This window comes from Pristis pectinata, chromosome 26 (assembly GCF_009764475.1).
Source record: "Pristis pectinata isolate sPriPec2 chromosome 26, sPriPec2.1.pri, whole genome shotgun sequence".
In the NCBI taxonomy this organism is placed as follows: Eukaryota; Metazoa; Chordata; class Chondrichthyes; order Rhinopristiformes; family Pristidae; genus Pristis; species Pristis pectinata.
Genome location: NC_067430.1, coordinates 18,976,308 through 18,992,297, shown reverse-complemented (window position 1 = coordinate 18,992,297; position 15,990 = coordinate 18,976,308). Strand labels below are relative to the sequence as shown.

At 39.5% G+C, this 15,990-nt stretch overlaps 1 protein-coding gene across 11 annotated transcripts in view; it reads right to left on the bottom strand.

Moving 5' to 3' along the window:
• The window catches only part of kcnab2a (potassium voltage-gated channel subfamily A regulatory beta subunit 2a), a 279,869-nt gene that overhangs the window by 124,050 nt on the left and 139,829 nt on the right, over positions 1–15,990 (bottom strand). For 9 of the 11 annotated variants that reach the window (XM_052039399.1, XM_052039396.1, XM_052039403.1 and 6 more), the window contains 2 exons: positions 9,897–10,033; positions 3,707–3,748 (listed from right to left, as the gene is read on the bottom strand). In XM_052039399.1, coding sequence (XP_051895359.1) covers positions 3,707–3,748; positions 9,897–9,973 — 119 coding nt within the window. In that variant the 5' untranslated portion in view covers positions 9,974–10,033. The remainder of the gene's footprint in view (positions 1–3,706; positions 3,749–9,896; positions 10,034–15,990) is intronic. The other 2 variants (XM_052039405.1, XM_052039407.1) reach the window with 1 other exon arrangement.

Genomic DNA, 15,990 nt, shown 5'->3' with positions numbered 1-15,990 from the left:
AGCGAATTTTATTTCATACCTCAAATCTTTTAGTGATTTGTGAATTCTAAGGGCGAATTTTCATAACCCAAACAGGTGTAAGAGGGGGAGGGGCTGTATTTACTAAACAATGAGTTAAGTGATGAACTATACAGTTATCTGCCCCTAGCATTTTTCACTTCATTTTGGACCATGCTCCTTGATCTTTCAGCTTTATAAGGTTCTGCTAATTGCCAGGCATGCTTTCTGTATCCTTCCTAAGCCTAAGGATTTTTGTAATAATTAGTCCAAATGTTTGATGGCAAACCAAATTTCAGATCAACATATTCTTGAAATTCTTTAAAATTCATTACAAGTATTTGGGAATTGTTGGCCTTGCCATTCAATATCCATCACTAATTGCTCAAGGAAGTATTGGTGAACCAATTCTTTGAACTATTGCTACCCATGTAGTGAAGATATCAGTGCTGTTAGGCAGGGAGTTCCAGGATTATAACACAGCAATGATATAGCATGATGCATTTCCACAGCAGAAAGATCTGCAATTTGAAAGGAAATTTGAGGATGCTCGAGTCCCCATACATTTTAAATCTTGTCCTTTGAGGGGGCAGAAACTCTGAATTTGCCAAATGCTGTTGGTGAATTATTAGAATGCTTTGTGGAAGAGGAGGGAATGAGGTGGAGAGAATGATTGTTTAAGGTGGTGTATGGAGTACCAATCAAGCACTGTTTTGTCTTGGATAATAGGCATCTTCAAAGTTGTTGAAGCTGTACTCATCGAAAGAAGTGGTGTATATTCTATCAATCTCTTGACAGCTGAACAGCTTTGGGGAGTTGGAAGGTGAGCTGCTCACTGCAGGATGCTAACCAGCTCAGGTTGTCATAGAGTTGATTTGGCAGGTCCAAAAATGTCATATTTCCTCAATAATGTATTAATGCATCAGTCTAGACTATATATTAAGGAAGAAATTATGTGTGCCTTATGGCTTCCTTCAGGCGGTACATATATACTATAGCCTCAATATTAAAACCTATTTTTATTTAAGATTACTAGATTGATTATTTGAAATAAGGAGACTGTTCTTTGAAGAATGATTAAAAGCATTCCATGCTTACTGAAATTTAGAAAACAAGATAAATTCATTGAGTGGCACAAGATTCTGAGGAGGGCTGACAGGATAGATTCTGAGAGTCAGTTTTCTCAGGCAGTCACTTCTCGAGAAATAGAGGGCACAGGCAAACGAATGACAAGAACGACAAGGAGAAGTAAATTATTTTTCGAAATCTCTAGCCACATCCGTCATGAAAAATCAGTGGTGGACTATACTCAAGGCTGATTTCAACAGAATTTTGGGCACTATGGAAAATGGAACTTGGAAGGGAAAGTGGATGAAAATAGATTGTAATCTCAATGAATGGCAGAGCAGGTTCAAGGGGCTGCATGATTTACTTTTGCTTCTTTTGAGCCTTAAGCAACTTTTGCCACTCTATATGACTGCCATTTTCCTTCATCATCACAAAACTGTAATTATTCAGTTTTAAAGACTTGTATGCTTTTAGCAACTTTTATGACCTCAAGACATCTCAAAGCTCTTTGCAACCCAGGAAGTACTGTTTAATGTCTAGGCACAGTTGGAATGTAGCACATGCAGTGCCAATTTTCACACATCAAGCTTTTGTAGTGATATTGGTGAAGGGATAAACATTGATCTAGACACTGAGGATAACTTTGTTCCTCTTCAAAATAGTGACAAAGAATCTTTTCCACCCATCTGATTAGACAGAAAGTGCTTTGATTTATTGTCACTTGCAACATTCTTCTAGTACTACTATGTACTGCAACGTCAGTCTCGATTTTATGCTCAAGTGTCTGGCATAGCTATCATCTTCTGATTGCTATGCTACCATTACCAAACCATCACTAAATTCAAAATACTAATTAATCAGCAGTGCTGTTCTTTACCAGATGATAATGGCACTGAGCAAAACAAAAAGTTCCCTTAAATTTAATAATTTAAATTAAACTATGCTCATTTTTATTCAAGAGACAACTTCTAACCATCAAATTGTATTGTTTAATCAGTAATCTCCTATGCACCCATTTAAAATAAGTGATTTATCAGCATCTATTCCTACTTCTGTGTGCTTTAATCCAATTTTTTGAGATCTGGCTTCTAGCTCATGAACTTGGAGAGCCTTGTTTCACAATGATCCAAAAACACAAACACGTTGTTTGCTAAATTTTGAATTTTTGGTCATTATTCCTTTATTTAGTTTATAAGATTTAAAGAGAATAGTGTTACCATGCATCTTCTCTTGTACTCTTAATATTGTTTGTCCCAGAGTCACAGTCATACAGCATAGCAAGAGGCCCTTCGCCTACCATGTCCATGTTGACTATCAAGCACCCATCTATACTAATCCTATTTACCAGTACTTGATCTTGTAAGGAACAAAGTACTAACTTCCAAAGTTTAGTCATATAATTAAACAATATTCCAGTGATAGTGAAATTATCACATATTTGGATAAAATCTTTCACTTATGTTAAAAACAGCAGTTATTTCCTAGACATATACCCTCATGGAACTGGATATTGATTCATAAATTATGCCATAATGGAACTGAGGTGAAATTTGCCATTAGATTTTTTAAGCAGTTTCTGAGAAATACTGTTTCTATGATTTCACAATTCATTATTAGCGTCAGCAAATTCTAGTAAATCATAGGGATACAAAATGGACCCGCTGCTCGCAGAAAACATCACTGACAGCTCTCCTGAAGAAATATTTGTTACGTTCCATAAAAACAATGTTCTACAATTGATATGAATTAGTGGTGTCTCACACAAAATATAAAAATAAATCTTTCACAATTATATAAAATGTCATTAAAACTAAAGCAATGCTAATCAAAATAAACTATAGCACACACATAAAAATCATGCAACAGGCATGTACCAGGTGTAGTTGTGTAAAGGTGTCTCCAGCTCAAACTCTCAAATTTTTCAACACCCCCTTACAACTTTTAAACCTTTTTTTTCCATTTTGTTCGACACCACTGACTGAAACAAAAATTTACTTTTGCAGCAGTTCTCTCTTATTTCCTTCTCTGCCAACATGTCCTCTATGTAACCATTATTTTCTTACATATATAGATGGTATTGCCGGCATTTAACTCCTAGAGTGTCACAATTGACTTAAATGCAACACACACACATGTATTTCCAGCAAGATTACTGGATTACAAATGGGAGTGGGAATTCTGCTCAATTTCCTCCTCCTTCATCCAAGGAGTAAGTGCTGCAAATGCTACTCAGCTGACATTACAGTGCAACTCAGGGATCAAATTCTGAGGCCCATAGAACAGAATTATTCATTTTCATGACCATCTGAGCCACAAAGCACTTTTTTTTAACCTAGAGGAGACGTGAGAGTTTACATGTAAAACTTAAAGGTAAAGAATATTTGGTTAGAAATATAGTACTTTGTTCACATTTAGCATAATATTATAAAGATGGAACTGTGTGGCACAACATGATGGCAGATAAATATTACTAGGTACAGTGCAATGGAAATTTGGTTCCAAAGATGATGTCATAATAGCACAAGTGCAAATTAATCAGACTACAGAGAATCAGCACAACAATATGACACAAGCAAACTACAGCTAATTACAAATAGAAGCAAGCTACATGATTGAGAAACATGCTATCTGGAGCAGGTACCTGTAAAACTGCAACTGCCGTTTTGGACTCCCGTATCGGGCACTTCAGGCAGCATGACAAGAGAAAAAGTGCATATCATAAATCAAATAACAAAGATATTCACATAGCATCAACTAAATCTCGATTATATCTAAATAAGAAAATAAGGCTAAATTTTACTTGCAATAAAAGTATAGTACATTATTGGTAGCTTTTTACGAGGGTATATTTAAAATAAAACAGCTACACTATTATATTCCTTTTACAAAAGAGCTTTGTCTTTACAAAGTCTTCCAGAGGGAGAAAATAACCACATTGAATTATTCTAACTTCACTAAAAAAAAGAAATCAAATTTCTTAATAAATTCTACAGGCCAAATTGTCAAATTAAGTTCCAACATGAAGTAGAATGTTTCCATCATCCACAAATACTACATTTCAGTGGGGAATGGGTGAGCAGAAGGCAATGGTTGAGGAAAATCCCCCTCACTTACTTATTGACTGCCAATTAAATTCTCAATTCAATTACAGCATGAGCAACATAACAGTTCCTTTATTATTCTTAGTAACCATTTCTTTTAGATTCTTATATAAAATATGCACTAAGTACTAGTAGATGGGTAATGAGCATTATAACACCGAGGCAGATCCCAAAATTGAAGATAGTCAAGTTTATGTTGTCCTCAGATAAAACATGGAGAATTACACAATGCAAAAGTATGATTCTTTTTCTTTGTATCCCACTACTATAAGTAAACACTGTGTACAATGAAATGCTGATTTTGACTCAAGAAACTGACCAATTCATTCACACTTGATTTTTTTTAAACTACTGTGGTAGTTTTCTAAATATAAATTATGCTAATCCCTGACAATCCTGTAGAAAAAACTCAGATCAAATTCATGCTTCTATCAACTCAACTTTATGCCAAAGAATAAAAAATTAAAAGCTACTTCTCAATTCTTTTTGTAATAAACAGCAAAATCGGAAATAAGGGAAAATAAAATTTATTTAATGTGCAAACATAGAAGACATTTCTAAAACAAAAATTCACAAGAAGGCAAGGCCATTATTTATTGTCTACCCCTAGATGACAGTAGCCCACTTTTTCAACCACTACAATCTGAATGGTGAAAGTACTCCAATTATGCCATAACAGAGCTACAGGATTCTGACCCAGCAAAAATGAAATGGCATGCATTTTCGAGATAGGATGGTATGTGAATGGAAGGGAATTTGGAAGTACTGATATTCTCAGACTCAACTCTTGTTTATTGGTGGTTGTGGCAGTGGATTTGGAAGATGTTAAAGAAGCTTTGGTGAGTTACTGTAGCGCATCTCCTAAACAATGCATACTGCAGCAATTTACCAGGGAGTAAATTGCTTAAGGTGGTCAATGGGCTCACAATCAAAAAGAATGCCTTGCCCCAAGGTGCTGAGCTTCTTGAGTATTGTTAGGGCAGCTATCATCCAGTATTCTATTACATTCCTGAACTGAGGATAATGGAAAGACAGGGGAAATCAGAAGGCAAGTCACTTACCACAAAATACCCAACCTGCTCTTTTAACCATAGTATTTACATTGCTGATCTAGTTAAGTTTCCAAACAATCTGACTACCCAGCACCATCACCACTACCACCAGGACTGATGGTAGGTGATTAAACAGTAGCAATACCAAAGAATGTCAAGGGTTAAACCTTCCAGGTTTGGCCACTGTCTAGGAATTGTGTGTCCTTGTCTTGTTGCACACCCTGATCAGGCCTGTGCTCATCCAAGGGGTGCAACTCCCTGCATTTGACTTTATGACTGTGGGAAGGTGAATGAAAAAATAACTAATGATGGTTGGGCCCGGAACTCTGCCCTGAGGAAGTCCTGCAAAAATGCCAAGGACCTGACATGACTGGTCTCAAACAAGTATAACCATCTGCCTTGTTGCTAGGTATGCTTGTTGTTTATAATGAATAAAATGAGCAGAAACACAGAGAAAATAAATATGCTTAAGTATTATTGGTAGAGACTTATTTCAGAATGTTCCACATTTTTAACAATTGCTTTAACTAGTTTTGCAATGTCACATATAATTTGTTATTTAACCTCCATGAGAGAATGACAGCTAAAGGAAACATTCAACTTCGTTAACACTTTCACACCACCAGAGTGATATGAGTTGCTGTCATAATGGAAAATAGTATTGGTCAGCAACCTTAAAATGGAAACTGGTCATAAAATTATGCTGCAGTTGCACTTGGCTAGAATTCCATTTAGATCCACCACACCTCAAAGCATTTGGTGGATATAACGGTCACCATGATGCAATCTTTAGGCCCTAGATGGGAGTTGCTATGATTTAAAAGGTTAGCGCTTCTGGAAGTAAACAATGGACACTGAAGGGAAAACCAAAGAAAGCCATTTTTCAACAAAGATACCTTTTTTCTACAGCATTTTCTTTGAAGACTGCAGAGTGTACAACCATTCAACAATGGCATTTCTAAATCAACTAGAGCTGACAATTCACATTCATAATGCCCAATTCAATACATATCTAATCCCTGAAGCACAATGTTGCTGAAGATCAGGTGTTAGAAGGATCTCCAAAAGGCATGGGAGATTTAACAGTCACTGAACTTCTAGGGCCTGTCTGCTCATACATGCAATGCAAGATCACTAGTTCTTGATCCATACTGAGAAGGTGCAAGGATGTATATGCAAATTTGCAAAGCAGTACTAAAAAAGACCAAGTACCAAAGAGTGGATATTGTGTAGCTATTTGCTAAAGTAGTATCCTCCTTTGGGAAGGCAAGGAGAACAAAGGCCCAGTTTTAAATTTCTATTCATGATGTATATAAACATTAACACAATTCATTTTTAATGGCAGTAACAATTATTTTTTCTTACATCAAATGCATTATTTATTTCCAATATCCCTGTTTTATGTACATTATTTTCAAGAAAGAATAATTACTTCCCTGCAAGTGTTGTAGCAAAAATCAAAATACAATTAATGTTTTGGAGTTTAATTAAAATTTAGGATCAGGAGGTACAGAAGCACTTTACAATGCTAGAAACTCAACAGCCTCCTCCCAGTTAAATGCCAATAAGAAAGACTTTATAAATGTGCCACATAATACCTGCAAATGGCATTTTACAGACCTTGTCTCCACTCTCTTGGCCAACAAGGCAGATAATCAACTATTGCACTGCAACACTGCCACCATGAGAGGCAGAAGTACAACAGTCATTTTCTTGATTTTTCTCTCACCTGTCCCATCCTATCTGGATGAAAAAGAAATTAGATTTCATTAAGGATCCAGACATCAGCTACTTGACCAACCACTCAATGAAAAAGCACATTGGTACAGGTACAGTTATGTATTGAACGTATATATAATGGTCAGCCAACATTTCCTAATAAAAAAATCTTTGATTTACACAATTGATTTTCAAATTGCATTTAGAGGTAAATAATGCATTTGAGTAAAATACATATCTTATCCCTGTAAAATAAACAAAGTTACTAGAATCATTGAGCACAGAAACATGCCCTTTGGCCCATCATGTCTGTGCCAAGCATGATGAACACATCTACACAAATCTCATTTTATTCATCCCACATTCCTATCAACATCCCTCCAGATTTCTATCACTCACCTAAACACTTGGGTCAATTTACTTACTAACCCACATGCTTTGGGATATGAGAGGAACCTGGAGCACCCAGAGGAAACAAACAGTCACAGAGAAAATGTGCAAACTCCTTACAGGCAGCACTGGAGATCTGGATTCAACTCGGATTGCTGGAGCTGTGAGGAAGCAGCTCTGCTTGCTGCAGCAATGTGAAGTACGCAAATCTTATTTTGCATACTTCACATCAAAATTTAAACACTCATTTGGAACACTCTCAGTAACATTTGCCCATTTTTGTTTCTGACAAAATAAGATGAGACAGAAAACATATTGCACTACACTTGGCTTCTTGTGGTCTGTAGGAGAGAGTACATCAGAAATCCATCACAGCTGCATCAAGTGCACCATCTACTGGTCCTATAATTACTAACTTCTTTTAGACAAATTATTAGGTTAAGCCAAATTTACAAAATACAATCTTAAGGAATTAATTTAAAGAAATACTAATGATGCTTACCTAAAATTCAGATTTCCATTGTTACCAATTACACCATACTATCTTCCTGCATTGTGCATGGAAAACAAACTAAACTCCTACTTTAATTCCACTTTTCTCAGCACAGCAAATATTTCATCTCAGGTTCTTTTTAATCCAACACTTGTTGGTCCTAATTTAAATAGCTTCACTTGCTTTTTTCAGTTTTGTCAGTATCCTTTACTGCAAGTCTTCCCTCTGTGACATTCAGGTTTCAATTTAAAATAACATCCAAATTTGCATCTGCAAACATCTTCTGAAATCAGCTGAAGCATTTGGCCAGATCTCACACTTCCAAAATGTTTCACTCAAATACAGAACTTAATAATTATCAATGATAAAGTCCAATGCATTGGAATAGCAAATTAGCATCAAGTCAAGTAATACATGTTGCAAACAAATTAATTAAATGGAGAATAATGAAAAGCCAATGAGACAACCACAATTCACAACTTCATTCTCCCCTTAGGGGTGGCTTGTCTAATGCACTTGTTGCCAACCTCAAGATCCATCTTAAATAAAATCCAACTCATTCAAAATATTCTACCAGCATCCTGTTCCATTCTAAGCCAAATTCCTCTATCACACCCAGCTGTACTAACATTCAAAGCCTCTAATTTCACCAATATGTTTACCTGAAAATCCTCAATCCCATTTACAGTCCCTTCAAACTCGCCCTTCCCTGGTTGCGATCTCCTTCAGCCCTTGGCCCAGTGGGAGCACTCCTGTCAGAGTCTCAGAGGACAGAGAAACAGGGAACTAAAACCCACTCCTCACTTCAATGAGATCAGCCTGGTCTATATTTCAACTGCTTATACCTCCCCTAGTGGAATCATAGAGCAAGACAGTATGGATACAGGCCCTTCAGCCCAACCAGTCTATGCAGACCATGGTGCCTACCTAGCTAGTCTCAATTTCCTGCATTCGGCCCATATCCCTCCAAGCCCTCCCCTACCACAGACCTATCCAACTGCTTCTTAAATGATATAGATCACATATTTTAGCACTTTCTACAGACTTAATTTTATAATTTAAACTGAAAATTCACTATATTATTATTATGGCATACAATACCAAGTTTCAGTGCTGTACAAAAATTCACTGTGTAAATTGAGCTAGATTACATACTCAATTGTCTGGAGGAGATTTAATGCTTGATCTTCCACCTAAAGATGTCAGTGCTACCTCCAAGCCTTTGCACCACCAACAGCGGCTGTACCTTCAGCCACCAAAACTTCTATGTCCGAAATTCCTCTGCCTTTCTCGTTCCTTATTTAAGATGTTTTTCATATGCCCTCTTCAAATTTCCTAATTTAGTGAATACTTATTTTCCCCTTTTGCCTCTGTAAACCATCTTGGGATGTATTTCTCTGCCAGTAAAAAGGTATTACAGTAAATCTCTGATAAATCTGACCATTCAGAGATCCCAATGTTTCAGCAACTGGCTCACCAGGTAATATTTGCTATGTTCCCTTTTAAATTGCCGGCCCCTCAGTTCTGATACTCTCTTCTGACTCTCCAGAATGCCAGTTCCCATGCTTAATTTCAATTTGCCGGGCCCTGGTTCCTGTGCTCCCCTCCTAATTATCAGGGCCCTGATTCCCATGATCTCTTTAAACTGATCAGGGTTCCATTTCCCTTACTCCCTTTATTTTTAGATATTATACAGTATTATAGTAACTATCTCAATAAGGGGGGGGGGGGGGGGGGGGGGTGGGGGGGGGGGTGGGAGGTGGTCTGTAGAATGCTCCGAATAGAAAGATCATTATTGAGATAGTTACTATAATACTGTATAATATCTAAAAATAGTGAATTAAGGAGTGTGTTGGGGTATTAATAGAATAACATCCAATAATGTGGAACATCTGCTGGTGCACCACCAAAGTTCTGAGTGAGCTGGATTATCAGAGTTTCACTGTGTAAATTTGAAAGTTCTTTCACTTGTAAACAGAAAGCTAGTGCTTAAACTGCAAATCACACCTGGAGATCCTGTGTCTAGACAATATATCCATCACATGTAAATCATTCCACTCATTGTCTGTGCCCCACCTGTAAATCATGCCCGGTGAGCCTGTGTGCCTTAGGGAAAGTCGAGCTGGTGAGTCTGTGGTCGATTCCGGATACATCAGGTCAGCCGCTTCAGCAAACAGAATGGATGGTTATCCTCACACTGTCACTTGCAGACCCTACAGCAACACAAGGCCAGAGACAGAGGCATTATGAGCAACCCTTCTAGACAATAGTTCATTAAGAATCTGAGAAATGTGGTTTTCAATATTAATACAGCTACAGTAAGAGATGAAAAACTGTGATTTGTGACAAATTTTGCATAACTTTGTAGCTTAGCAAAGCTTTCTTTTATTGGCCATAAACACAAGGTATATATTCAGAGCTAGTAACCATATTATATGGTAGAGATACCACTCAAGACATATTTTGAGCAAAGTGGAGCCAAAATCATATTTTTATTAAGTTCAATTCTCCATATTACTGATAATGTCAAATAACAGTATCTATTCTTAAGAATGTTCAGGAATAAAGATCTTCTTAGTGGTCGTCAGTGAAACAAAATGGATTAATATCCACCATCAGAAAAGTAACTCAAGAAACCTTTAAAGCATATATTAGGAAACATGTGGCTTTGCTGATCAGGGACAGTGTCACAGCTGTAGAAAGGGAGGATGTCCTGGAGGAATCGTCCACTGAGTCAGTGTGGGTGGAAGTCAGAAACAGGAAGGGAGTGATCTCTCTATTCGGAGCATTCTAAAGACCACCTCCCACCCCCCCCACCTCCCAATAGCAGCAGAGACACTGAGGAGCATATTGGGAGGCAGATTTTGCAGAAGTGCAAAAATAACAGGGTTGTTGTCATGGGTGATTTCAACTTCCCTAATATTGATTGGCACTTCCTTCGTGTAAAGGAGATAGATGGGGCAGAGTTTGTTAGGTGTGTCCAGGAAGGATTCCTGACACAGTAAGTGAACAGGCCGAATAGAGGAGAGGCCATATTGGACCTAGTACTAGGCAATGAGCCTGATCAGGTTTCAGATCTCTCGGTGGGAGAGCATTTTGGGGACAGTGACCATAACTCCTTGACCTTTACCACAGCCTTGGAGAGAGATAGGAGCAGATGATATGGGAAAGTATTTAATTGGGGGAAGGGGAATTATGATGCTATCAGGTAGGAACTCGGGAGTGTAAATTGGGAACAGATGTTCCTGGGAAAGTGCACAACAGAAATGTGGAGGTTGTTTAGGGAGTACTTGCATGGGGTTCTGGATAGGTTTGTCCCAATGAGCCAGGGTAAGGATGGTAGAGTGAAGGAACCAGGATTGACAAGAAATGTAGAAGAAAGAAGCTTACTTAATGTTTAGAAAGCAAGGATCAGACAGGGCCCTGGAAAGTTACAAGGTAGCCAGGGGGGAGCTTAAGAATGGACTTAGAAGAGCTAGAAGGGGTCATGAGAAGGCCTTGGCGAGTAGAATCAAGGAAAACCCCAAGGCGAGAGTGAGGGTAGGACCGATCAGGGATAAAAGAGGAAACGTGTGCCAAGAGTCGGAAGAGGTAGGGGAGGTCCTTAATGAATACTTTGCTTCCGTATTCACCAGTGAGAAAGACCCTGACGTTTGTGAGGATGGCGTACAACAGGCTGTTATGCTAGGACATGTCGACATGAGGAAAGAGGATGAGCTGGAACTTTTGAAAAACATTAGGATAAGTCACAAGATCACAAGATCACAAGATAAGGGAGCAGAAGCAGGCCATTCGGCCCATCGAGTCTGCTCCAAGGAAAAGGGAAAAAGAAATGGGGTGGGAAAAAAAGAGAGAGAAAAAAAAAACTATTCTAATCCCATTTGCCAGCCTTATCCCCATATCCCTTGATACCCTGACTATTTAGATATCTGTCTATCTCCTCCTTGAACACCCCCACTGATCTGGCCTCCACTGCTGTGCGTGGCAAGGAGTTCCACAATTTCACCACCCTCTGGGTAAAGAAACTTCTCCTCATCTCTGTCTTGAAACTGTACCCTCTAATTCTAAGATTGTGCCCTCTGGTCCTGGACACGCCCACCAAGGGAAACAGCCTAGCCACATCTACTCTATCCTTACCTGTCAACATTTTAAATGTCGCTACGAGGTCCCCTCTCATCCTTCTGTACTCCAGCGAGTACAGTCCAAGAGCCGACAAACGCTCATCGTACTTAAGCCCTTTCATTCCTGGAATCATTCTCGTAAATCTCCTCTGAACCCTCTCCAACGTCAGCACATCCTTCCTAAGATGCGGGGCCCAAAACTGCGCACAGTATTCCAAATGAGGCCTCACTAGCGCCCCGTAGAGCCTCATCAACACTTCCTTACTTTTATACACTATACCTCTCGAGATGAATGCCAACATAGCATTCGCTTTCTTAACCACCGATCCAACCTGGTGGTTAACTTTTAAGGTATCTTGTATAAGTACCCCCAAGTCCCTTTGTACTACCGCACTATCAATCTTCTCTCCTTCTAGATAATAATCTACCCGCTTATTTCTACTTCCAAAGTGTACAACTGCACATTTCTCAACATTGAATCTCATCTGCCATTTTCTTGCCCATTCTCCTAAACTGTCTAGGTCCCTCTGCATTCTTTCTATTTCCTCTATGCTCCCTACTCCTCCACTTATCTTGGTGTCATCCGCAAACTTAGCCACACAACCATTTATTCCATCATCCAAATCATTGATGTACAAGGTAAAAAGGAGAGGCCCCAACACCGACCCTTGCGGCACACCACTAGTAACCGGTAACCAACCAGAACGAGATCCTTTTATTTCCACCCTTTGCTTCCTGCCAACCAGCCAATTCTCCACCCATTTTGCTACCCTGCCCATAATTCCATGACCTCTCATCTTATTAATCAGTCTCTTGTGAGGCACCTTATCAAAGGCCTTTTGAAAGTCTAAATACACAACATCTACCGCCTCTCCCTTATCCACCCTACCTGTGATTTCTTCAAAAAACTCCAATAGGTTGGTCAGACAGGACCTCCCCTTCACAAAACCATGTTGACTAGGTCCTATCTTGCCTTGCGCCTCTAGGTATTCGGTAACCTCCTCCTTGAGGATAGACTCCAATAATTTTCCCACCACTGACGTCAGACTAATAGGTCTGTAATTGCCTTTGTGCTGCCTCCCACCTTTCTTATATAACGGAACTACATTCGCTACCCTCCAGTCCTCCGGAACCATGCCAGAATCTATCGATTCCTGAAAAATAATCGCCAACGCCTCCGCTATCTCCACAGCCACCTCCTTCAGAACCCGGGGATGCACCTCATCCGGTCCGGGAGACTTATCAGCCTTAAGCCCCTTTAGTTTTCCAAGCACCTTCTCCCTATTAATCTCAATTGAACTCAGCTCCAATTCGTGAGACTCCTGACTAATGGGCACATTGCTTATGTCCTCCACGGTGAAGACCGATGCAAAATATTCATTCAATTCCCTTGCCATCTCACTATCATCCATTATAATACCTCCTGCACCGTTATCAATTGGTCCTATGTCAACCCGTGTCTCTCTTTTATTCCTTATGTATTTAAAAAAACTCTTAGAATCCTTCCGAATGTTGTCCGCCAGCTTCCTTTCGTAACTCATCTTTGCTTTCCTAATGACCTTCTTAGTTTCTCTCTGCAGATTTTTAAAATCGTTCCAATCTTCTGTTTTCCCACTAATTTTTGCTACTTTGTACGCCGCCCCTTTTGCTTTTATTTTATCCTTCACCTCCCTCGTTATCCACATCTGTGCCTTTTTTCCATTCAAAACCTTCTTTTTTCTTGGAATATATCTGTCCTGCATTGTCCTTATTTCCTGTAGAAATTTCTTCCATTTTTCCTCTGCCGTCCCTCCAGCTAACTTACTCCTCCAATCAATTTGGGCCAACTCATCTCTCATACCTTTGTAATTTCCCTTATTCCACTGAAATATCGATACACCAGTTATCAGCTTCTCCTTCTCAAACTTGAAACTAAACTCAATCATATTGTGATCACTTGTTCCCAGTGGTTCCTTTACCTTTAGTTCCCTAATCACCTCGGGTTCACTACACAGCACCCAATCCAAAACAGCCGATCCCCTGGTGGGCTCCTCAATAAGTTGCTCCAGAAAAACATCCCTTAGACATTCCACAAACTCACTCTCCTGAGTACTACCGCCTTGCTGCATTTCCCAGTCCAAGCTTATCGGCAGAAGCGAGGAAAAAGATTGCTGCGCCTTTGGCGATGATCTTCGCATCCTCATTGGCCACAGGAGTAGTGCCAGATGATTGGAAGGTGGCAAATTACTGAAGATTCTTAGAGACAGGATTTATGGGCATCTGGAGAAGCATAGGCTGATTAGGGACAGTCAGCACGGCTTTGTGAGGCAGGTCGCACCTCACAAGCCTGACTGAATTCTTTGGGGATGTGACAAAGCACATTGATGAAGGTAGAGCAGTAGATGTGGTCTACATGGATTTCAGTAAGGCATTTGATAAGGTTCCTCATGGAAGGCTCAGGAGGTATGGGATCCAGGGAAACTTGGCTGTGTGGATTCAGAATTGGCTCACCCATAGAAGAAATAGGATGGTTGTAGACAGAGCATATTCTGACTGTAGGTTGGTGATGAGTGGTGTTCTGCAGGGATTGGTTCTGGGACCCCTGCTCTTTGTTATTTTTATAAATAACTTTGATGAGGGTGTGGAGGGGTGGGTTAGTAAGTTTGCAGATGACACGAAGGTTGGTGTTGTGGGTAGTGTAGAAGGTTGCTGTAGGTTACAACAGGACATTGATAGAGCTGGGTTGAGAAGTGGCAGATGGAGTTCAACCCGGAAAAGTGTGAAGTGATACACTTTAGAAGATCGAATTTGAAGGCAGAATATAAGGTCAATGGCAGGACTCTTAGCAGTGTGGACGAACAGAGGGATCTTGGGGTCCACGTCCATAGATCCCTCAAGGTTGCCGTGCAGGTTGATAGGGTTGTTAAGAAGGTGTATGCTGTGTTGGCCTTCATTAGTTGGGGTATTGAGTTAGGTTCTGGTCGCCTCATTATAGAAAGTATGTGGAATCTTTAGAGAGGGTGCAAAGGATATTTACCAGAATCCAGCCTGGATCGGAGAGCATGTCTTATGAGGATAGGTTGAGCAAGCTAGGCCTTTTCTCTTTGGAGTGAAGGAGGATGAGAGGTGACTTGGTAGAGGTGTGCAAGATGATAAGAGGCATAGATCGAGTGGACAGTCAGATACTTTTTCCCAGGGCAAAAATGGCTCACACGAAGGGGTATAATTTTGAGGTGATTGGAGGAAGGTATGGGGGGGGATGTCAGAGGCAAGTTTTTTTTTACACAGAGAGTGGTGGGTGTGTGGAAGGCACTGCCGGCAGAGGTGGCGGAGGCAGATACATTAGGGACATTTAAGACACTTTTAGATAGCCACATGAATGATAGAAAAATGGAGGGCAATGTGGGAGGGAAGGGTTAGATAGATCTTAGAGCAGGATAAAATGTTGGCACAACATTGTGGGCCGAAGGGCCTGTACTGGGCTATAATGTTTTATGTGCATAGAACCAACAATATAAGAAGAGCTAAACTCAAGAATAGCATCCGATTCCCAGTAACATTCAGTGAAGACAACAAAGAAGCAGTCTCCTTTTATTAGCCTTCCAAAGGTGCCACCAGTAAAACAGGTAATGAGGTGAATAATTTAAATTCTGTTATCTCACCAGCAATTTAAATGTAGGCATTTTAACAAGACATTATTACAACACATAGTCTTTAATTCAAAGCAGCAATCCTACCTAGATCATCCATTTTATTAATTAACTAGACAGCTGAGAGCATGTCAAATAATTTCCTTTGGCCAGCTTCTCAAACAATGGCAGCAAGGGTGAGCTCAGGCAAAAATTACCTCAATCCGCATAATCCAAATTTTAAGTGCTTGCCTCCTAAGTCAGAGGTAAAATTTCACAAAACTAACAGTGATAGTCAAAAATATTGGGCTTTAAAAATAACAACTCCAAAGAATAATGTGAGTTACAAGAACTACATAAGCTGGAAATATGAAATAAAAACATAAATTGCTAGAAACACTCAGCACCTCAGGGAGTATCTGTGCAAAGAGAAACAGAGTT